We start from the raw sequence: 22,673 nt of genomic DNA on the forward strand, positions 1-22,673 counted from the left end.
AGGAACATTCCCTCTCTCCCCTGCCTCCAGAGTGGGTGTGACCTTTGCTGCCCTGGTGGAAGGGATGTGTTAATGGCTCTGCGTGGAGAAGGATGATTTTTCCTGGCAGCACTTTTAGGTTTGCTTCCAGAATATGTACAGTTATCATTTATGTGCCTTTAAATTCTTTCCTTGACTCAGAAGAGGTCAGTGCATAGAAAGAGAATTTGGATTATTAGGCTGCTGGCACTGACCTGCATTTTCCACTGTGTGTACTTGGAATACAGTTTTGTGCCTCTCCTCATTTGTTTCCTTTTCCCCTTCCCCTCTTTCTGCTCCCACCTCAATAAGATGTTGGATTTCTCTTTAAATGATAAATATTTTAAAATTTTAAGTGATCCATTGAATCACTCCTTTAATTTCTCTGGGAATCTTTAAGATTGCATATTTGATCTTGAAATGTGAAGAGCCCAGTGAAATGATTGAGGCATATCAGTGCTTCAGTCCTCAGTGTGCTCAGGAGACACCACATTTGTGTCCTTGCTGCTGGAACAGGAGCTTTGAAAATGTGGGATCTGATCCTGTAAGGTGCTATCCTGTCAGTCTGAGCTGCTCAGTTTGCAGATGGGGAAGCTGCTGGTTTGTCTCTGGCATAGGGGAACTCTTGGCCTTGCAGTTTTGAACCACTGTTAATGTCATGATAAAGGCCACGTTGGTCTATGTGATGTTTCTGCTACCTGAAAGCAATGTTTTTCAGCAAGTAGTTTTATTTTAGGTAGGAAAGTTATTTTCTGTTATGAAGATAGCTGGAACTAGGGATTCTCTGTGGTGCAATCCATCAGCATGTTCAGCTCACAACTGGAAAGCTGAGGTTTGAGCCCATGCATAGATGGGTTTTCCCTTTCCTCTGCCCTTGTCAGGAAGGTTGGAATTAGATCACCTTTAAGGCTCAGTTCAACCCAACCCATTCTATGCTATGGGGCTGCAGGATTTTGTCCACACAAGGCTGTCTGTTGTAAAGTGGGATCTGTGTTTCTGATGGCAATTCCCAGTACAGAGGAGAAAAGGAGCTGCCTCTGTAGCCCCACAATGATCTCAGGGCTTGGGACTGGGGAGACAGTGGATGTACTGCCATATGGAATGGCCAGGGATGCCTGTGATGGGATGACAATAAGTTGTGGTTCCTAGGAACCAGTCCTATTTCAGAGCACACAATGGAAATAATACTGCTTCTGCTGCTGTTTTGCTCTAAAAGAGATATTAATGTAAAAAATAGAGTAATTTAGAAATAACTGTCTTCTCCCAGCTGGCTGTCGTGGCAGCAAAAGCCCCATAACAGAGTCATTCCCTGAGCCAAGGTTATTTCCAAACCACTTTAAGTTCGTGGAAAACAATTTGCAAAATTTTGAGTGGTTTGGGAATAAGAAAAGTAATTTTACAAATCATTGTCTGCTGCAGGAAAAGCAATTGTCAGGGACATAAAAACACAATATGGGTGGTTTTAGTGTGTGAAGTCACGTGACAAACCAGAGGACTACCAAAGAACTTAATTTCAACACTGTCAAACAGCTTCTGCTCTGCCTGCATGGTGATTATCCTCTCAGTTTACACAGATCTTTGCACTCCTGTGGTGCTTTGGTAACATCACTGTCACCCACTGACATTTTGGTAAGGTGAGCAGCAGTGAGTTCTCACAGCACCTACAGTCATCAGTCACTGTCAGCCCTGGGCTGAGGTTTCTCCTCCCTAACAGTGAGCTCAGACAGCCCTTCCTGACACTGCTTCCCACGGCCCCAGAGCACAAGCTGGAGAGGCTCTGGGTGATGTGCCTGGCTGCCCAGGGGCTTCAGAGCCTGGGCAGGAGCAGCAGGAGGGAGAGGCTTCAGTTCATTAGCCCTGGCTGCTCCTCAGGGTGATGCTGCTCACACTGAGTTATTTGTGTGGCAGGAGATGGAGGGGACAGGGGGAGTCCCCTTTGCTCCCAGGAGCTTACAGGACCAGGTGGAAAAAAGAGAAGGAAGAAGGGCAGGATTGAGGACCTTCAGACAGTGACTGCGTGTGATAAATGCCTTGAAGAAAAGGGGTCTGACTTTTTGTCCATTCAGCCTCTGCAGCCAGGTTTTGCCCTGTTTGTACAGGTGTCAGTCACAGTGGCACTGCTGACTGTGTAATGGCATCATTCTCTGTGTCAGGGTACTGACTTGAGAGCAGTTATTGCAGTTATTCACCATCCCTGAATAGAAGCCAGTCTCTTGTCTGGGCTGGGAAGAACCAGGGATGGCTGGTGGCTGGCTGGTTTTTCTCCCTGTTTATTTGGTCTACTGAGAACTAAACTCATCCCTCCACGATTCAGGCACTCCCTGCTGCTGAGAGCACTGGAGCTCTCTGAGCATTTGGTTTGAGCAGGACTGGCACCAGTGGCACTGCTGTGTGCCCAGGAGTGTCTGTGTGCACCCACACATGGCACCACCCAGGGCAGGGGTTCTGCCCCATGGGATGAGCAGAGATGATGATTTTATTATCTGTTATTTCATCGCAGATTTTGCAAAAAAGATCAGCTACTTCTTCTATGTTTACTTAAGCACATCTGAAGTTCAAAGCTTCCATACTCTCCCAATGCCATTTTTTTCTCAAAGACAGCCAGGCTTTGCTGTGGCAAGGCTGGGCTGTGGTGGGTGTAGATGCTTCAGATCCCAAAAGGATCCTCTCATGATGCAACATCCCAGGTTGTGTTACATGATTTAGTTCAGAACCCAACTCCAAATCCTCTCTGACTGGTCACTGCAGTTGTGTGTTTGGGGGCAATGTGCTTTAGTCAATGTTATTTGTTCCATCTCCACTCCTCTGGTTAGTTAGTTCTGAATGTATTTTCGATACCTAATAATTCCAAAAGAGATTTCTAGAAGAACATCAGGAAAACTGTCCCCAGTATATAAATTACTGTGTTAATGAGACTGAGCTCCTGTGGCTGAGATTGCCAATCATTTTCAGATGCTGTCAGCATCTTTTTTTTTTAATGCTTTGTCTCTGTCCTCCCGTGACCATTGCTTGGAGAGCTATGTATATACTCAAAGGAATTGCTTTGGGGGCAGGGCTCAAATATCAAAGTGGAAAAAAAGCATTCAGTTTTAAAAGCTGACCATAAAGCCCAGCACATCATTTTCAGGAGCAGAATATTATTGTTACTCTGCTGACAAACTTCTTTTGAGGGCAGCAGCACAGTCCAGCACCATTTCAGATTTGTCTCGAAGCCGCACGTAACCAAAATAAATATATGGTTACATAAGGAACTGTATTATATCCCTGCTGTGTGGCTCCAAGTGTAATTGTAAAGTAAGCACAAATGCAGTGTGCCTGCCTTTGTGGAGGTAGAGGGGAAACCTCCTTCCACACACAATTCCATGGATTCACACCTGGGATTAATTAATGAGGCAAGCAAGTGCAAGGGAGGTGGCTTTGTCCCCTGTTCTAAGGTCCTTGCAAAAGATGTGGGAAAACAAGAGACAGGTAGGGAGAGGCACCAAACAGAGAGCAGCCACGTTGCAGGGAGGGCAGCGTGTGGCTTTGGGACAGCGCCCAGCTTGGTGTGAGTGACTGAAGCCCAGAGGATTACACAGCTCACATGAATCTCTGGTGATTTTTGCAGCTGGCTAACGTGCCAGCAGCAATGCCTGGAGCTCCAGGGGCTGGCTGCTGCGTGGCACAAGCCTGCTTCCTGCTGTGTGTGAGCAGGGCAAGAGTTATGCTGAGGAGCTGTGACAAACCCGCACTGCTAGAGCTGGGCTTTGAAATTTGGCAGGGGATCGTTGTGCTTCTCTGCTCCCGAAGGTGGTATGAAAATATATGAATCATTGATTATTTTCAAAGGGCTTGGGCACTATAACTTTGAACGAGATAGAAAAACCCATGAAGGAGCCCAGAGATCCTTATGGAAGACAAGCCTTGGCCTGCAGAGAGGAAAGGTCTGACTGTGTGGCTGGCGCAGTGCAGAGGTGGACAAGGAAACCAGCATGGATAAGCAGGCAGGGTTAGGACCTTGAGATTTCTGAAGCTGTCAGTCTCAGTTTTAATCAAGCATGAATTGTTCAGTTCCATGCAGAAGAACTGGATAATGTTCACTGTCCTGCTGCTCAGGCGCCTCAGATTGTATTTAGTATATGTTTTCTTGAAGTGCTCATGCACACACATGTACTGCACCACAAGTCTAGAGACTGGGACAGTAAACTGAGCACTGTATAATATCCTGTAGCCAAAGGTTGTAAAGTCCTGTTCAGAACATTATGACATGAACAATGCCCTTTCATCTTACCAGTTTTCTCCCCTCTCTGGCTGTTGTATTCTAGATAAAAAGTGAGGGAGAAGCCCCAGTTTTAATCCTACAGGGAGTACAGGGCAGTGAACATGCTATAAAAGCCCCCATGGGAGTGAATGTTGCCAATATGAGGAGCCACACATTAAAGGAGGATGATAAGATATTTACCTATGATTGACAAATGAAATAACACCTACATCACATAAACAAAGTTTGAAATTGCTTTACAAAAGAGATCAGTGTTATCCACACCGTGGAGAGCAAGGCCCAGGGAGCTGAGTCCAAGGCCAGCTAGTCAAGGCAGAAGTGAAGCTGTGAGTAACCCCATGCACCTACACAGGCTGATGACTGAATATCTGGAAAACAGCTTTAGAGAAGACCTGGAGGTCCTGGTGAGTACACTGACTGAGGCAGCAGTGACCTTGCAGCAAAGAAGGGCAGCAGCACCTGGGCTGGCTGAGTGTGTGCACACCTGCGTGCTGGGCTCCTAGTGCAAGAGAGGTGTGGGCATACTAGGAGGGCACACCTTGGAGCATTTGTCATATGTGAGCAAAGGGTGAGAGAGCTGAGGTGATCTTCTCAATGCATATAAACACCCCATGGTGGAGGAAAAGACAGAGCCAGAGTCTTTTCAGTGGTGTGCACTAAAAGAAGCAAAGGGCACAAACTGAGTACAAGAAATTACATTTAAACATCAGACTTTTGTTTTACTGTAGCTGAAGAATGAACAGGCTGCTCAGAGAGGTCATGGAGAGCACTGGCAAAAAGTTGCTTTTGTTGACCCTTCTTTGAGGAGAGTTGGACTAATCAGTATCCAGAGATCCCTGGCAAGCTCCACCATGCTGTGATTCTGTAACAGAACACAGCTCTCCTGAATCCCAGGGTAAGGTTTGAAATGTAATGTTTGCTGGATCCTGGGCTGCACATGCACAGGTGGTCTGTGCATGGTTACCTGCAGAATCCCTCCATCTGCAGGCAAACCAGCACATCCAGCCAGCCTGTCAGAAGAAAATGTAAAAGATTGCTGAATTCCAACTAGACAGAATTTCCAGCTGGGAAAAAAGAGAAAGGATGTGTCTGGGGAAACCTGGCCATGTGCTATTCCTGCCTCCAGGATCTTATGTTAAGTCTCTGTACAGAGTAGTTTCTTCTTAAATATTCACCTAATCAAAGAGGACCTTTGCACACCAGGAACAGTAGATTCATCTCTTGATTATGTGGTAGGTTACTTACCTACAAACATCATAAACAAACATCACTATTTGTATTCTTCTCTTTAAAGCTCCCAAGCTATTCCAGACAAGGGAAAGTAACGTGAGTGTGCAGTTGTACAGAAGGGCTTGCTGCTTTTCTCATACAGCACATCCAGCTCATGTGGGCACAGTCAGTTCTTGCAGCTGTGCCACTGCTTTAGTTTATGCACATTGCTTGTGAAAAAAATAAGCTGTGGCAAGAGTTTAGTCTGGCAGTTACTTTTATTGCTTTTTACTGTAGCTGTGTCTTGCAGTTCTCTGTGTGTTTCACTCCTCTCTGCAAAATGCACAGAGGGAAAGTGCTGCCAGCTGGGTGAGCTTGGAAGTGGAGAGGGAAGGAATAACGGAGGAGCTGGGAATGGGGGCTCAGTCCTTTGTAGCCATGAGCCTACCTGGATCCATTCAATCCAGCCAACACCTTCCTCCTGCTTCTTGCAGCTGGGGCTGTGGGGAGGATGGCTGGATGGCAGCAAAGCCGGCTGAGCCCCACGCCCGGCGTGGGCTCCTCTAGAGGGCGGTGATCGCCTGATGATCGCTCTGCTCTAGCGGGATGGCTCCCGAAATATCCCGGAATAATCCAGCTGCGAGCTGCAGCTGCTCGGGGAGCTGCAGCTTGCCTGCAGAGAGGTGCAGAGTCGAGCTCAGTCAGGTCTCTGTCCAGCTGAAGGGATAGAGGAGCTGAAGTGGGCAAGTCATGTACCAGAATTTGGCTCAAGTGTTAGGATGAGTTTACAAACTGTTGTGAGGTGGTTAATTCTGAGAAATACCAGAGACCTTCATTTCTGTAATGAAGGTTTGCTACTATTTCCCTTGTTTGCTGCTTCCCTTAAAAGAACCAATCCATAAGCACATTTATTCTAGAGCAAAGCAGGAAAAAAAAAATCAAATCAGCCAGCACACTCTGAACTCCTGGGTTGACACTAACAGCATGCTCTGTTTGGATTCTGTTCTGGGACAGAATCTTCCTTATTAATACCACTTGGTGCAGGAACTGTTTCCATGGAGAAACAGCTTCCCAGCCTCACCTTTCACATGACTTCCTTTACCTGCATGTCAGGTAGGAAATGGGTGGTGAGATTTCCTGCAGCATCCTGTGATGCTGGGAGTGGTCCACGTGGCTCTGCCCAGCTTCCACACCTCTGCATCTGCCTGAAGAATATCTATCCTTCCTCTTTTTCCCCAGTCTTTTGTCACCATTTTGCTGGTTAGCTTCTTTCTTTATTTCTTTTGCACCTCTCATCCTAGTACCAATAAACACAACTCCACTGTACTTCTCAGGTCTGCAAGAAAATGATGAAAAGTTGTTTGAAATAAAGTTTGAGGTGAGGACAGCTTCAGGGGCAGACACATTTTTTCTTCTTTGAGCATTTCTAAACTTGACCTGCTGTTGCACATTCAGGGCTGTGCTGCATGGCCTCATTTGTGCCCGTGCTCTGCAGCCACTTTGCTGTCCTGTGTTTGTGCACTGTGGCACCAGGGTTCACAGGCCACAAAGAGCTTGTTTCAGTGGCAGGGGCCACCAGCACATGTCTTTGACAAGGCAGGCAGTATGAAAACAACATTCTTCCCTCCCAGCACAGAAAGATGGGGCTAGTTCCCAATTTGTTGTGTTTATATTCAGCATTGACTCCAAGGAGCATAGTTAGAGGGGATGGAAACAGTTTACTCATTTTCATTTCTGTGTTGCCAGTTGAGTCAGGACCAGGCTGATGCTGGCCCAGCACTGTTACTGTTTGCTTGGTACATTGAGATGTGTGTGTTTGTTACCCCTTGTCCATTAGCTCATGGACCACTGTGTCCACAGCACAGAAGGTCCTGTTGCTTTTCTTGGCCATCTTCACTCCTCACGTCCATCTTGGGCTAGGAGCCAATGGCATGGGCACCGGAGATAAAACATCTTTTATTTCCACACACAGCCTTCTGCACCAGAGCATGCCTTGCCTTTCAAGAAGCTGTCCTTTTTGGGACTTTTGCTTTGTTTTTTGAGAGCTTTTCATGGATTCATAGATGTCATGACCCAGCACCTATTGCAAGCACATAATTCCAGCACAAAGGACTTTTAAAAAGTACATATATAGAAACTGCTCATAGGAAGCCTAACATTCCTAAGGAATGTTACAGTCTTCAGTGCTATTTTCTACCATCAGTTTGTGGGTTTTGTTTCTCCAACTCTATCTAGCTGCAAGGATTCATCTTAAATGGAAGTGACACAGCAAAGCCTACTTTGATAGTTTGCAGCTTTAAAAATAGCTGTCTTAACATAGGTTTTCCTTCCAAGGTGGAATGTACCTTCTGTTGGAAAACTTTAATGCACATTGTTAGTGCAGGGTCTCTTTTCCATAGTCTGTCTTACAGCGAGTCATCTGCTCTCTGGCTCTCTGTATCAACATGCAAAGAGGTGGGAACTAGCTTGGTTTTTGAAATTCTCTCTTTTGTATTGACTAAAAATGTGGGGTGGTTATTTTTAAATGTTTCCCATTCTCCAGACAAGATATGAATGTAAATGCAACAAAAGTAATGTTGGATGTTCTCCCTGTACCAATAATGTAGCTGTAAAATGCTGTGTTTTGATTAATCTGGTGGAATGCTATTCCTTTTTTAGACTGGTGTCAGAATTGGGCCAATTTTGTCTGAAGAGTTTATTGTCTCAAGAAGTAAAAATAAATTGAAGTCACTGTAATTTGGAATATCTTAGTTTTTTATCTCAGAGCTATATGAATCAACATCAGCTGAGCACCTGGCTCATGAAAATCAGCTCTTTATTTTAAAGAATATAGTTTTTAATTTGAAAATAAAAAAAGCCCTTGGATTATTTCTTAGCATTATGGGGCAAACCTTGCACATCTGGAAAAATGTCCACTTTTGCTAACTTCAGTGTGGTGATGTTTTTCCATGTTAAACTGGGAACTGGACTCTTCCTGATGACACACTCAGTGTTTAGTGAAAATATGTATAATATGTATAATCATAAGTAATCAGAATTCCTCAGGTCCATGCCAGATCAATCAAAACTTCCTGAGTTCAGGTCTCTTGCTTTGGCCATAACACCTGCTGGACCCTCACTGTTCACACTGATTTGTGAGGTGTGGTGTTGTGTGGGGAACCCGTGGTTGCTGGAAAGGGTTTCACACTTAGAAGAGGCTGGAAGGTGAAGTTCCCATGGGACAGCTCAGGGATAGAATGAGGGGACTCCTGTGGCATAGATCACAGGGATGCTACAACACTGCTGCAAGTTTTAGTGGCAGAAGGGAAGGACTAAAAGTACAGAAATATCAAGCATTGCATTCATGTGCCATTCCCACGCCTTTACAGACAATGTCTGACAACCCCAAATACAGTTTCCACAGGCAAGGGTGCTGAAGAGCAAGATTGCTCAACACTTACACAAGTGAGCCCCTGCTCTCTGAATCACAACTTGTCTACTTAAGGAAAACAGCCAGCTCAACTGATGTGTAAACCAGTGTTGAAAGATTTAAAGAAATTCTTGTGGGACCATGAGGGCAGTAGGGAGGTAAGTTTGTCTTTCTCTTTAATGGTAACAAAAAGAGCTTCATGTCTTGTGTCCTCATCTCCTCCAATTTTCCTTTTTCTTGTCTTCATAGCTGAGAAAAACCACATTATATTTGTTCATTCATTCATTGTTAAGACAATAAGGACTCCTTCCAAACTCTTGGTTGCTGTAACTTAATTACATTGTAAGTATAATTAAGCCACAGTGCTGCTGAGGATATCTGTTCCTTAGATGCTCTGCCAGCAGAGTAACCACCACATACCTTTTTCATTGTCTGGGAAGCTTCCTTGGCAGTCTTCACTAGAGGGTGTCAAAAAAGTGTTAATAAATCACAGTCAATTTAGAGCAGGAAATTAAATGTTAGCACTCTAACACACTATTCATTTTTATTAGTGGTATTTCTTCTTTTGTTTTGTTTGTTGGCTTATTTGCTTGCTTTGTTTGTTGGTTTGTTGGGGTTTCTTTTTCCCCAGAGACAAAACCCACATGTGTGCTGGTAGAATGTCTTATGCTAAGGCCAGAAGCAGCCCAAGAAGATGAAAAATTACCTAGATCTGAGTCTTCCATACCTCCTAGTCAGAGTTGATGATAGCTGTGTGTATCAGGAACCATTTCTGAAATATTTTAGATTTTGTAGGAAGGATACAGTGATAAATTGTGAAATAGAAAATAACTTTTCTTAAAGGAAGAGCCTCAACTTCTGAGTAGGTCCAATAGGTAGAACAAAAGTGGCTGAAGCTGTGCTATAGCATCACTGATCCGTGGAGACAATAAAAGAAAATTTTGATGCCAGTTCTTAGACAAACTCTTGGAGCCAAAGGAGGTGACACTATGGCTGCACTTCTGCTGTTTTTTCTGCAGTCCTCCCCTGTCTCCCTGACTCTTCTGAGGTGCTGAGTTGTAGAAGGCTGAGTCTCAGCTGTTCTCCAGACTTTCTCCTGTGTTGTGAAACACTGAAATGCCTTCACTGCCAGCACTCAGTTCTCTGTCATCAGCTTGTTCCCAGTGTCACAGCCCAGGTCTCCTACCAGCCACATCAACACCAAGTGTGGTGGCAGAATGGAGTCCTGCAGAAATTCTGCTTGAAAACCTTAAGATAGAACCTGCAAGAACTCCCAAGAGGAGTAAATGCCTGTGAGTGCCACCTTGTGTCCATCCAACAGAGGAAGGAAACCCAGAGCCTGGAACTGCAGTAACTGGTCAGCAGCTACCTATGTCACTAAGGTAGCCCATAAACTGATCATACCTCATTGTTAGATTGTCATGATTATTTTTTTCCCCCTGAGGTCCTGCTTGCTTGTTTTAGACCCATCAGTCAAGTACAGCTGTGTCCTTGGACTTCCAGCAGCAAACCACCACCTAAATGCAGTACAATGGACCTCAGTCCCGTTCTCTTTGTGCAGCAGCATCTCCAGCTGTGTTTCAGCACTCTGGTGGTGTTTGGCTCTGCTCTTGTGCTTCTCTTGCTCCTCCAGTGCCCACAGAGCCCATCTGGACTCTGCAGCTGCCACCACTGCTCTGTTACACCCTGCAGTGCAGAAGAGTCTCAACCTGCCTGACTCGGCTGTGGCTGCTCCTGTGGCCAGCCCATTTCTGTGTTTCTGCAGGATTTCTGCAGATCTGCTCTAGGCCACATTCCCACACTGGCCTGTGCTGGGAGATGCTGTGGAAACACAGAACACCTTGGGTTGGCAGGGACCTTAAATATCACCCAGTGCCAACCCCCTTCCCCTGGAGCAGGCTGTCAGAGCCCCATCCAGCCTGGCCTGGAACATGTCCAGATATGGGGCAGCAGTCCTTGCTTTGCCTCAATATCACCAAGCTCTTATTTTTCTCTAATCACTTTGATCAAGACAAATGAAGTCAAAGTGTTTGCTTCCTGGCTGACAGTTTTTTCCCACATACTGCAAATTTCCTTTCACTGTCCATGGCTTGTAGGAACAGCTTTTGGCAAGTCAGAGTAAAAACTTTCAATGTCCTGTGCCTTTCTATTTAGGGAATAAAATTACTGTGAATCAAGTCTTAAGGAGCCTGCTCTGGTTAGAATTTTAAACCCCAAAACAGGTCTAAAATGTTCTGCAAATCTATTAAAATCTGAGATTTTTAAAAAAGGAAGATAGAGTTAGTCTAGGGAGGCAAACAGGGAAAGAAATAAGCCCTCTGATACTGCCTAGGAAAGATAAGCATCTCCACAACCCATGCTTTACAATTCAATAACTTAACAGTTCAATAACAGAAATTAAGTCTCTGAAAGACTTAAGTTCATGTCACTTGCTTTACAAAGCACAATCTTTTTCTAATGCTTAACTTACAGTGGTGTTTGGTTTACTAAAAACATGCTAATTTCTTTCTGAAGCTAATACAGTCCTTCTGATATCCCCAAGAAACAAAGTTAAAAAAAAAAAACAAACCCTCAGTAATGACTCAGGACATTGTGTTTCAGTACTGCAGTTTACAACAGTGAGAGTTTAGAGGAATGGTGATGCTGCTGAAAATCTTTCTACTCCCATGACTGTCTGAATCTTGAAATTAAATGAAAAAAGGGGGAAAAACCCAGAGCAAACTCCTAGACCTTTAATTATAACCTAATCATTTTGATCACAGCAATAAATATAACAAATGTGAGGCAAATATGTGTGTGAGAGTGCAGGACAGAAAGGTTTAGGGCAAGGATCAGTGGAAAATCTTTAGAAATGATGTAAGAGAAAGCAAAGGCAGTGATTGGAGTTTGTAGCCTACACCAGACACTATAAAAACTCTGAAAGAAAGCTGAACATTAAGGATAAGTTAGGAGGAAGAACATAGCAGGACCATTAAGGTGGAATTGCTTGCATCTAATGCAAGGTAAGAGGAGTGAGGGCAGAATGTGTTGGGAATGTTTTCTGTCTTCTGCTCTCTTTACAGAAGCTTTCTTCCCTTCTGTGTTTTCCTTTTTTTGATGTTTTCTTATTTTTTTTTTATTAACAGACATGTAAAAGGTATAAAAATCTGATGGGAAAAGCACAAGTACTTTTTCCAGTACTTTTTACTTTGGAATTAAGATAACAAGGTGGCTATCACCTAGGATTTTTTGTAGTAAAACTGAGCTACAAATATTCAGTGGAAACTTATATCCTTCAGTTAATCAGCCAATACTTAAACAGAATATGTCAGTGCATTTTGCAACAGTGACAAATTACTTTTATGCTGTTGCAGTGCTTTGCAGTAAACTACTGTCTGTTTATATTGTTATGGATTTTCCTTTTGTGTAAGTTATTGTCAAATGCATATTACTTCTTAAAATAAGCTGAAGAGCTGTGACAGAATAATTCTTTTACATTGCTAAATATCTTATGTGGTAGACAAGTTTGCTACATCTAATATATTGGAAAACATGAGATAAATTATTTAGGAAAAGCCTTTAATTTATGGATCTGCAAAAGGGTTTCACTGTATCCTGTATTAGACAAATGTTGATCCAGATTCTGCTGAATTCCTGCAATAATAGAATAACTGCAAAAACATTCCTACACTAACAGAGTAATTATCATTATCCAGTGATCTGGCTAGTTCAGTTTCGTACCCCTGTAACTGAAGGCAGACTCTGATTCTGTGATAGTCATTGTAATTTCTTCATTCTGAGTTCAAACTATTTCACTTTTTTTTTCCTCCCACACTGAAGTTGTACAAGTAAATACATGCAAATAACGTTTGGTTTAGATGTCCAGAGGCTGCAATAAAGTTCAGAATACACTAATTTTTGAAGCACTAGCATGCAATGCCCTTAGCTTTCCTACTTGGTCTTTCACTTTGCAATGATTGTTCTCTCGTGGGGAGAGCAGAGCTGAAACCTGAGGAGCTGAGAGGACATTTTGTGCCTCTGCCCACTGCTTAACTCAAGAAACTTATTATTGCATTTATCTGTCTCTGCTCACCTGTATTCAAAATGCAGCTCAACCTACTTTTCCTGTAAAATACTTTGGACATTATGAGGAATAACAGGCAAAAACCCCCAGCTCAAACCAAGCAAATCTATGGTGTAAATGATGGGAAAACTGCAAAATATATCTGACTGGATCAGGCATTCTTCATTTTTATAAATACCTGCCAATCTGATTTCAGCAGATTAGGACTTTGTTTTCACTCTTTGAATGAATGACAAGTGCCTTTCTGGGCTTTCTTGAAGAGCCAATTAAAACACACAACAGCTGTAAGAGCTCTGCTCTTGGACCCTGACAAAGATTGCAAGTGCTTGCACCTTCCTTCTCTTCTTACTTAACTCAGAGAGATGGGCTATTCTCTGATTTACATTTGCAGTGCATCTCCCCTAAGCCTTTTCTTCTTCAAGTAATACCCTTGATCAGAATGTTTAAGTGTTTTTTGAGTAAATCAGTATCACTGTTTGAATCTTGTTAAGATATTCCAATGCCATTCTGGTCTCTTAAAAGCTTATCTTGAGGGATATTTTTATTATACTTTAAATGGTCTGTTTTTCGATTGATAAACTATTTTGCTAATATAAACTTGATACCTGATGTAAAGATCTTCTACTTATCACTTCAATGTTGTTAGGAAAAAATTATTTTCTAATATAGAAAACCATTGTTTATTTCTTGATTTTTCTTGATGGAAAGATTCCTTATTTTTGCTCTAAATTCTGAAGATGGCACTCAAACAATGAAAAGTTTTTGGCTCTTGCGGAAAAGAAGAAAGAAAGCTGAATGTCAAATTGTTGGAAATGTTAAGAAAAGTTGGCATGTTTAGTCAGTACATATATAAACAGTGTAGGACTGAGAGTTTGTTGGCAATGAAGAATAGTCTAATAATGTTTTGTATTCCATTGCACAGACCAGAAAAACTGCAGCTTACTCAATTATATTTTGAGAAAAGGTGCAAAGAGGTTTTTCCCACTAAGAGATATTTTCTTGCACTTCATACCATCCTTCTGTTTTAATAGCCCCTGGGCTTCTAGATGGGCTCCATCACTTCTATCTGTCTGTTGCTTCATGGTCTCCTACTTTCATGGAATATATGTGAATTTGGGGCTTTTAATTTTTGAAATCTGTTGCTAAAAATTGATTTATTACACAGTGTGATAGTGTAAATGTGTAGCCAGCTTTGCAGGATGTCAAACCAGTGTCCTTCCTGCCCATTCTAAAGAAAATTGTCCTCATTTGTTCTGTATGGCCATTTAGTTTCATGCCCTGTTTTCTAAGGAAGAGATGAGAACCATGACTGACTAGTCTTTTCACAAGTGTTTGCCCAACTCTGTCAGTTAATTTGTTCCTGAATCATGCTTGTGTCTGTCCAGCCAAGGTGCCCTGACAGGGCTGTGCTCATTTATGCCCTTCTTGAACTCCTCATGGGAATTAGAGGGTTGCCTTTCCATCCTTTTTTCTTGTGTCCTGTGTGGGCAGGGTCCAGGACAGCCATGCAGTGACTAAACCATGACATAAAACTCTGTTTTATCTGACTACCAGTGGTAGGAACAGCTGTGCTCGAGCAACTTCTGAGCCAAAGCACAGCTGTCAAACAGGCAAGGATGACTAACGTGGTGATGTGAGAACATGTCAGGACTGAGCACCAGAATCAGGGTACAGGGAATACAATTATTGAAATGAAGGCTTTAGAAATCAATCAACAAATCTTGACTGTCTTGAGAAACCTTGAAGGAACTTCATTTTCAGGAAGTGGAGCATACTTGGCCTTGAAATACTGTCTGACAAAAAGTTTCTTTCAGGACACAAAAATACCTAGTTATCTCAAAATAACTAATCATAAGCCTCTTGCATAAGTCTATGAATTTCCAGTTCTCTCTGGCTCCACTAGATGAAACCTACCTGCCTCTATATATCCATATAGTTATGAAACTGAAAATAGAAGGAAAAATACATTGTAGAAGTTGTCAGTTTCTGTTCCATGTATAACAAAACATATGGCATTGTTTAAAAATCTATGCCTACTCCAGAAAACACATTATTAATAACATAAAGGGCCTGACACTGGCAGCTTACATTTCATTTTGTCACTAAAGCCCCATATTTCAATGTGTGGCTTCAGTATCTTTTAGAAAGCAATATGTGAGAAATGCTCCATATCTTGTCTGTGGGATGACAACAAAAACACCACTCTAGCCTATTTTTGAGATCTGATTTTTCTTCTGAGGGTGGGATTTGGTTTTGATTTTTATCCTTTTTCCTTTACATTTACATAACTACAAGATTGCACCTGAGACAGACAGGGTCCTTCAGCAGTTCTGAAATCACTGGGACTGGTGCTAGGGACAGTATTTTTGGCTTTGTGGTGATCAGAGGATACCTTTTACAACTTTTAAAAGTAAGAAAAATTTGTTCCAGCAGGAGCAGACTTTTTAGAGCTTCACACAAGCCATTTTTAAGTTGTTCTTTTGGTAAGATAATCATCCATCATCATTTTTTTGGCCAAGGTATATTCCTATTGGGCATGCAATGCAAGCATAGCAAGGCCAGTGCGAGTACTCAATTTGATTAATCAATTCAATTAAGATAGGTAGCAGCAGTTAATATTCTATTTTGTGGTGCAGGAGCAGTAACAAACAGCTCAGTAGCTGGTCTGCAGACCTGATTTCCCCCAGCTGGCAGGAATCTGCACGGTCCCAGAGCCCTTCCTGCCTAGCAGGGATGAAGTTCATCACTTCCCAGTGCTGTCCCAGCGTCCTAAGAGCAGCACTGGAGGCCAGAGAGGCACCAGGAGCTTCCCAGTGCCTGTGGGACAGCCAAGCCTTGGCTCTGCATCAGGTCATTCTGGTGGCATCCAGGCAAAACCTCAGGGGTTTCCAGGCTTGGCCACAAGGTGCTGGTTGCAAGAGCAAGGTCCCCTGCTGGTGTCACAGCCACGAGCAGAGCACAGCCATCAGGACAGGCTGGCACTGGAGTGAAGGGTTGCAGAGCAAGGCTTGATGTCTTGCCTCGGTTCTCTTGCTAACAGGCCAGTAAGAAAAATAAGTCCCTTGTGATTTATGCCTGCAGAGTAATCTCCAGAGTAATGTGAAATATCGTGGATCAAATGGGTAAGAACAATGATGGCTGTTACCATTTTTGACAGGCAATGGGTTTGGAGCTTGGTGATGAATTGCATTCTGTCTGAGGTTTGTTCAGCTCACTTATCTTCAGGATGTCATTTTGGGTTTTGTTTTTTTGTCTGTAAGAAAAACATCTTTTAAGTCCTTTGGTTTGATGTTGGAGACTTAACAGTTTCTGTTTGGTAAAGCGTTTTGCTTTCTTGTGATATTTTCTTGGAAAATGGCTCTGCACTGGTTCCTAAGTAAAAGTTTTGTGTGTTTATCCTGCTTTGATAAGGTAGAATACTGTTCTTTCTTTTATCTTTAATTTTATTTTAATTGGACCAGCAACAAAGATAGCTAATTATATGAGGAATTTTAGTTTTGACACATTTCAAGCTAAAGTATCGCTAAGACACATAAATATGTCTGAATTTCAGACTTGCAATTTCATTTAGAGAAGGCAAAACCGTATTTTATGTCAGATAACACAAGACCCTGAGATACTACAGACATGGAATTATACACCAATCCCTTGACCTAGCTCTGTGAAGTTGGTGGTGAAGAATTTTCTGGAAGGATACAATTTCAATACAATGAATTTCAAACTCAGTTAAGGGTGAATCTTGAAAAGCTTGTCAGAGCTTTGCTTAGTCTCCTTCAGGAAGAAATACTGTCCAGCCTCTCTTAAAGCGACTCTTGGAATGTGTCAAGGTAAAATATGGATGGAGTGAAGCAATAGCCAGAGCATGGCTGGGAAAACCCCTTTTTGGCCAGAGGGCTCTACTTGGCCAGTTGCAACAAATAAGCTCAAGGAGAAATACCAATAACTTCTTTTAATAACTGAAGTCCTATGACATGGCTGAAGGTGGTAAAACTAAGTCCCAGGCTGGCAGAAGAAAGTGTGATTTTAATTGTATTTACATAATCGTCACTGCACTATTAGTTTTTTTGCAATTACTTTTCTAAAGCCGAACTGCTCCACTACAATGACCCTGCCTTTTTTTTCCTGCCTTGGTCCCATTGCTGCATGAAAATCAGTACAAAAGAGTCTTGCTGGACTCAAGTTTTGCTCCCTTTTCAGTCAGTGACACCACCTCTTTAGCTGCTTATTTCTTTGGGAAGTAGAGCCAAGCTTTAAGTCCTTAAAATTTCCTCCGCTTCTAATTTCACTGGCGTCGAGTTCTGACCATTTAATCAAATGTCTTTAGTGTTGCAGGTGCCTCACTGTTTATTTTCATTAGTGTACCAGTTGCTATTTTTAGCTCTTTAGTCTTTGGCTTGAATGAATACCAGCACAGATCTTAAAACCATAATAAACATATGTTTTTAACCTTGCCATTTATTTTTACATCTCTGTATCCAAATAATCAGGATGTGGTTATCTGTGAAGGTAGTAGACTGCTACTTCAAATTTCAATGCACGCCCACATACAAAAATATACATTGTAGAGGGTTCCAACTTTAAAAACACCCAGGCAAACCTCTGTGTTTATGTCAAGCAGTGGCTGCTGCTGTGGGGCTGAGGGACACCAGGTGCCTTAGTGCTTTGACTTTGTCCCTGGATTCCAGAGAACTGTCTGCCTCACCCCTGCAGAGAAACCAGCAGCTTTCTTCCTAACTGCCCATCCCCTATGGACAAAAGTAATAATTATATATGTATATATAATTATTCATACACTCTTTGTGTTTCTGCTTTTGCCAAGTGGAGACTCAGCAAAGAATGGCAGAATCAGACTTGAATTGTACTCTGGGGCAGGACCTGGAGACAGACAAAACAGCAAATTAGGAGATGCCTTTGGCAAAAGGCCCCAGCCCAGCTCTTCCTAACATCATCTGAAACACTCCCACCTGGGGAATTGAAGGCACATCAGGTTTTAAGATCTGGATCCAAACATGAACTTAAACAATGTAGGCTAAACCCACGTCCAGAGGTAACCAAGCACCTTCCCCATCCTGAGCCCCCAAAACTCCCTGCATTATTTAAAGGCTTGGTGGGCATCTGTGTTTCTGCAGCTGTGACACATGGTCAGACCACCACCAGCCTCAGCAACACATCCCTCTGCAAGCTTATTGTGAATAATTTTATTGCAGGGTGCCATTGGAGGTTGTGGCTCCCACTAGATCGTGTTGGGAACTGGCAAAATGCAGCCTTGCCTTCAAAATGCTACTGGAGGAGTGTATGACTTCTGTCACAGCTTCAAGCACCTCTCCAGCATGTGGGGAGGTCAGGGGCAGCCTGGGCTACAAGCCAAAGGCTTCCTGCTTACAAGTGAGCATGCAATTCATCTGGTTTTAAGGCAAGTTTGCATTCCTCACTGCTGCTGCTGCTGCAAGGATTGCACCACTGTGCAGAAAGGAATCAGAAGATTGGCAGGGCTGTAGGAAGGAGCAGAGGAGGGAGCTGATTCTGCATGCAAGGGTGAAGAGCATTCAGCTGGCATTATCTTTATGCAGTGACTCTGACAGACAAAACTTATTAACAGCCACGGGGAGAGTCTCCCTTTGTTTTTACTTCTTTAAGACCTGTGGAGCAAGATTCCTCAGGGGATGCAGTTGTGGAATAATTTATAGATTGTTCTCCTTTGCAGATGCTGCAGCTCCAGCTCGTGGTGGTGCATTTGGCCCTTGTGATTGCCCTGCTGTGGTGGAACTCCAGCTCTGTGCTCCTTGCACAGGCAGCTCCAGAGGTAGGTGAAGGTTTCTGGGGGTTGTCACATAACTGCTCTTCCTTGGGCATTAGCCACAGAGTGGGGAGGACACTGGAGCATCCAAACTGGAAGGTGTAGGATCAGTATTGACTCTGTAAGGGCAAAGGAGGAGCCTCAAGAAGAGAGAGATGCAAATTGCATGGCTTTAGGGGAACAGACTGAATGAGGCCTCACCCAAACCCTCACAGCGTCTCCCAAACATCTGGGGATTTCCTGTGTGTTGAAACATTGTCCAGTGGATAGAGAACTTCCTGAAGAGGGGAAGGAGGTGATGGAAGGGAGGAAAGCAAACTTCTCTAACACTGGAGGGAAAGTTGAATTCTTCTTCTTACAGACAAATAATAACATGAGAAAGCTGAAACTTTCAGAAGCCATAAGGAGATCCCTGGGAGAAGATCACCTGCACAAAAATGACAAATTAAAGGAGATGGACTAGACCAGGAGGGGGAGGGAGCAAAGTCTCTTGCCTAAGCTTGCAGAGGAAAGCAGCAGATGAAATGGATGAGTTGTCTCATGTTTCACCCAGGATGATATGTAGGGGTTGCACCTGAAAATACTTCTACTGCATTCCCTATTTTTATGTCATCTTGACATAAGGCAGATTTGGCAGAAAAGGTATTTATGTAATGGTTTCATGCCATAAAAAAAAAAAAAAAGAAAAAAAAGTATTTAAAAGTTAACTCAAAGTAGCACTGTTTGCCTCTAGGGTTTTTACATAGGTTTTAAGATGAACTTAACATGAGATGTCTACTGAAGAATACTGATGGATCCCTCTACCTTCTGTCTGCACATAAGCATGACCTGATTCTCCAAAAGTGCTGCAGCAGCTGCTGTTCTCGTACCACAGACACCTGGTATCCTGCCTCCACCAGTGATAGATTTTTCTGAAAAGAATATAAGAGCAGAACATCTCTGCAGACTTCTAGATCTAGAGACCTGCACTGGATCAGGACAAGTTTTAGCTGCTGATGGGCCAGAATTTGTCTTTGAACCAGTTCAAAATCTCAGTATCCATGACATTCTTTGCCAGTGTCTTCCCTTCATCTGTGTTCTGTGTTTAAAAAGTAACTCGTTATATTTATTTTAAATCTACCATCTGGTGACTTCACTGGGTGGACTGGGAATCTCTTTCTCTTGAGGAAAAGAATGACTAGGTTTTATTCATTTCGTTGCTGTTCCTAAGTTTGCAAACCCTCCACTATACCACCTACACCCACTCTCATCTCTGCTTATCTGTGAAATTGTACTTTGTTCAGTGGTTTACCAGAAAAAAAAAAAGTTTTCTACTTCTGATTATCATTTTAGCTGTCACTTCTTACAATTCCATTCCATCTTTTGAAGACAAAGTAAGTGGAGTTGCAAGGTATTCAAGAGCAGAAGCTCTTTTTGGCTTCTAGTTTCAACAGACATTGTAGATATTTATCCCCACTAACCAGAAGGAAGGGTTCACTCTTTTTTGAAGGCATCATTCAGTTGCAAACCTCTATGAAAGTTTTATAACCCTGAAAGAGAATAGAAAGGACTGCCCTGTGCACTTGAGGCTTACAAAAAGCAGAGTCAGGGGACAATGTGAGATCCTTTATAAAGATTTCAACAGTGCTACACCATTGGTGTGATCATTGTGGTTGTGTGCTCCTCCTCATATAAAGGTCAGTTTTGTGCACTCCATCACTGTCTGCCACCCATCAGCAGTGGGGAACATCCCCACCACACCTGGAGCAGACAGATATTGCACCATCCATGTGCTGCCTTCCTTCACACCTGTGCTAACCCCACCATGTGTGAATAACAACAGCAGTGTGCTTCTAAAGAGAATAAAACCTGTTTGACGCTGTAAGCTGTAATGTTTCTGTCTAATTCTGTGAAGATCAAGGGAACAAGAAGGTGCATTTCATTAAAAGAGACAACAATCTGAGTTTGCTTTTGTAGACTAATTACTAATTGTTGCCCTGTATTTTTCTGTCACATGCAAAGCAACTATTTCACTTTGAATAATTTAATTTCTCTCTCAATAGACCCCAGTATTCTCAGCTATTCTTATAGCAAATTTTGGATTTGAAGTAGTGTTAAACCTAATGTTGTAATTAAGGTTCAAACTGCTGTGTCAATTCAAGAGCATATTCTTTTCTTTCCTTCTCCCCAGTAGTGTTACTGCATAATTTCTTTGAATGCCAGGGCTAAGCAAGTTTTTTTTTTTGGGGGCATTTTTTGTATAACAATTAATTTGTCAGATATGTATGGAAACTTCTGTAGAAGTTTTCATTACTACTTATTAGCATTCATTTAAAAAACAAAAAACAGTTCCCTGAAAACTATCAGAATGGATATTGGAGTCAGGCAATGGTGACTGCATTTTTCAGAATAATTATATTAGTCAGCTCATGCTATAAATGATACTGATCACAGTGCTGAGATAAGGATAGTGGAATGGCCTGAAGAAATAGGCTTTGTGAAGTAACAGATTTTAATATTTCTTGCAATAATAATGAAAGCAAGTTCAGTTCTATAAAAAAAAATTCCAGACTTTGACAGCAAAATCCTGTCGATGGAAACAGTCCACATTCCAGAGAAGGAACTTTGTTTTAAAACATTGTCCCAATTTCAGTGAGTGTCTTGGTAATTCTTTATTTACAGGACTGCTCCTATGACACTCGTTAAATTCTTTTTTTTATCCTGGGACCTGAGGAGCCAGCAAACTGAAATTTTACTGCTTTCTTCTGCAGCCTCTGGAGCCTTCTGCTGCTCTGGGTGTGGGAGACCATCCCATTGCCAGTGAAGAGAAGTCAGCCACCAATCTGGCAGCCAAACTGTTCCTTCTTGATGACTTGGTGTCTCTGGAGAACGAGGTGACTGAGACCAAGAAGAAAAGGAGCTTCCCAGGATTTGGCTCCCCCATTGACAGAATTTCTTCATCCGCTGTGGATGCTAAAGGCAAGCAGAGGTAAACTCTTAAATGTTCCTGCCAGTAATAAAGGTGGAGGAAGGCTGTTGCTAGGTGCTCTGGACACTGATGGGTTAGCTTTAGCCCTCAGCATGTTTGCTGGTCAGCTGTGAGGTGCCTCTGATCAGAAACCTTTCAAACAGTGTGTCACCCTTCAGCTGTGATGTACAATACATTCACCAGCTCATTTATCCCCACAGTGCTGCACAGCTACCAGACAACATCCCAGTACCTGTGATTTTCCAGTACACTTCTTTCCACTGCTTTGAACTAACACTCAGTTTAACACTTCATTTCTGACCACGAGCTTTGCTAAAGCAAGAAAAGTGCCTGAGGTTCACAAGCAGAGGGCAGGGCTGGGTGCTCCTGAGGCTGGGATGGGAAGAAGGTGTGGTGGAGTGGATGTTTTGAACAGAAAGATGGAGGACACATCATGGAAATGGGCAGGCAGACAGTAGAAAGAGCTTCAAGACCTCCATTAGCTTTGGATAAATGAGGGTTTAAACAATGCAGCAATGTGTGTTTGAAGATAAATTTGTTTATAACAGGGCTAAGCAAAGAATGATGCTCACTGTGGCTGGGGAGAGACAGCGAGTTTGGGGCACAGCTTTAGGGGCTGTTCCTGTGTCTGAGAGAGCTTGCCTGTCTTGTTCTGCTCTTCTGGTAACTGTCTTCTCTTGGATGGAATCCCTAATGCCACAAAGTATTTAATAACATGCTTAGAGCTTAATCTGGAAATGGAAAGTATTCACGAGAGCCAGTCAATATTACAAGAATTTTTTTCAAACAAAGTTTTGCAATATTTTCTTGTTGTTTTTCCATTTATCCACTCAGTCTGCCACTAGGACTGTTTGGCTCTAGCCAAAAGTGATAAAATACAAAATTCTTAAAACCTTAAGTAGAATTATTCTGTTCTGTCTGCCTCTTCAAGTTATCAAAATCAGCTTA

At 42.6% G+C, this 22,673-nt stretch overlaps 1 protein-coding gene across 7 annotated transcripts in view; it reads left to right on the forward strand.

The window, feature by feature from the left end:
• OSTN (osteocrin) overlaps positions 1-22,673 on the forward strand; it is an 84,643-nt gene that overhangs the window by 58,009 nt on the left and 3,961 nt on the right. For 4 of the 7 annotated variants that reach the window (XM_064385664.1, XM_064385663.1, XM_064385667.1 and 1 more), the window contains 2 exons: positions 18,665-18,763; positions 21,508-21,725. In XM_064385664.1, the coding sequence (XP_064241734.1) occupies positions 18,665-18,763; positions 21,508-21,725 (317 nt within the window). Of the gene's footprint in view, positions 1-8,882; positions 9,056-11,797; positions 11,900-18,664; positions 18,764-21,507; positions 21,726-22,673 lie in introns of those variants that run through there. The other 3 variants (XM_064385661.1, XM_064385662.1, XM_064385666.1) reach the window with 2 other exon arrangements.

This window comes from Passer domesticus, chromosome 11 (genome assembly GCF_036417665.1).
Source record: "Passer domesticus isolate bPasDom1 chromosome 11, bPasDom1.hap1, whole genome shotgun sequence".
Lineage (NCBI taxonomy): Eukaryota > Metazoa > Chordata > Aves > Passeriformes > Passeridae > Passer > Passer domesticus.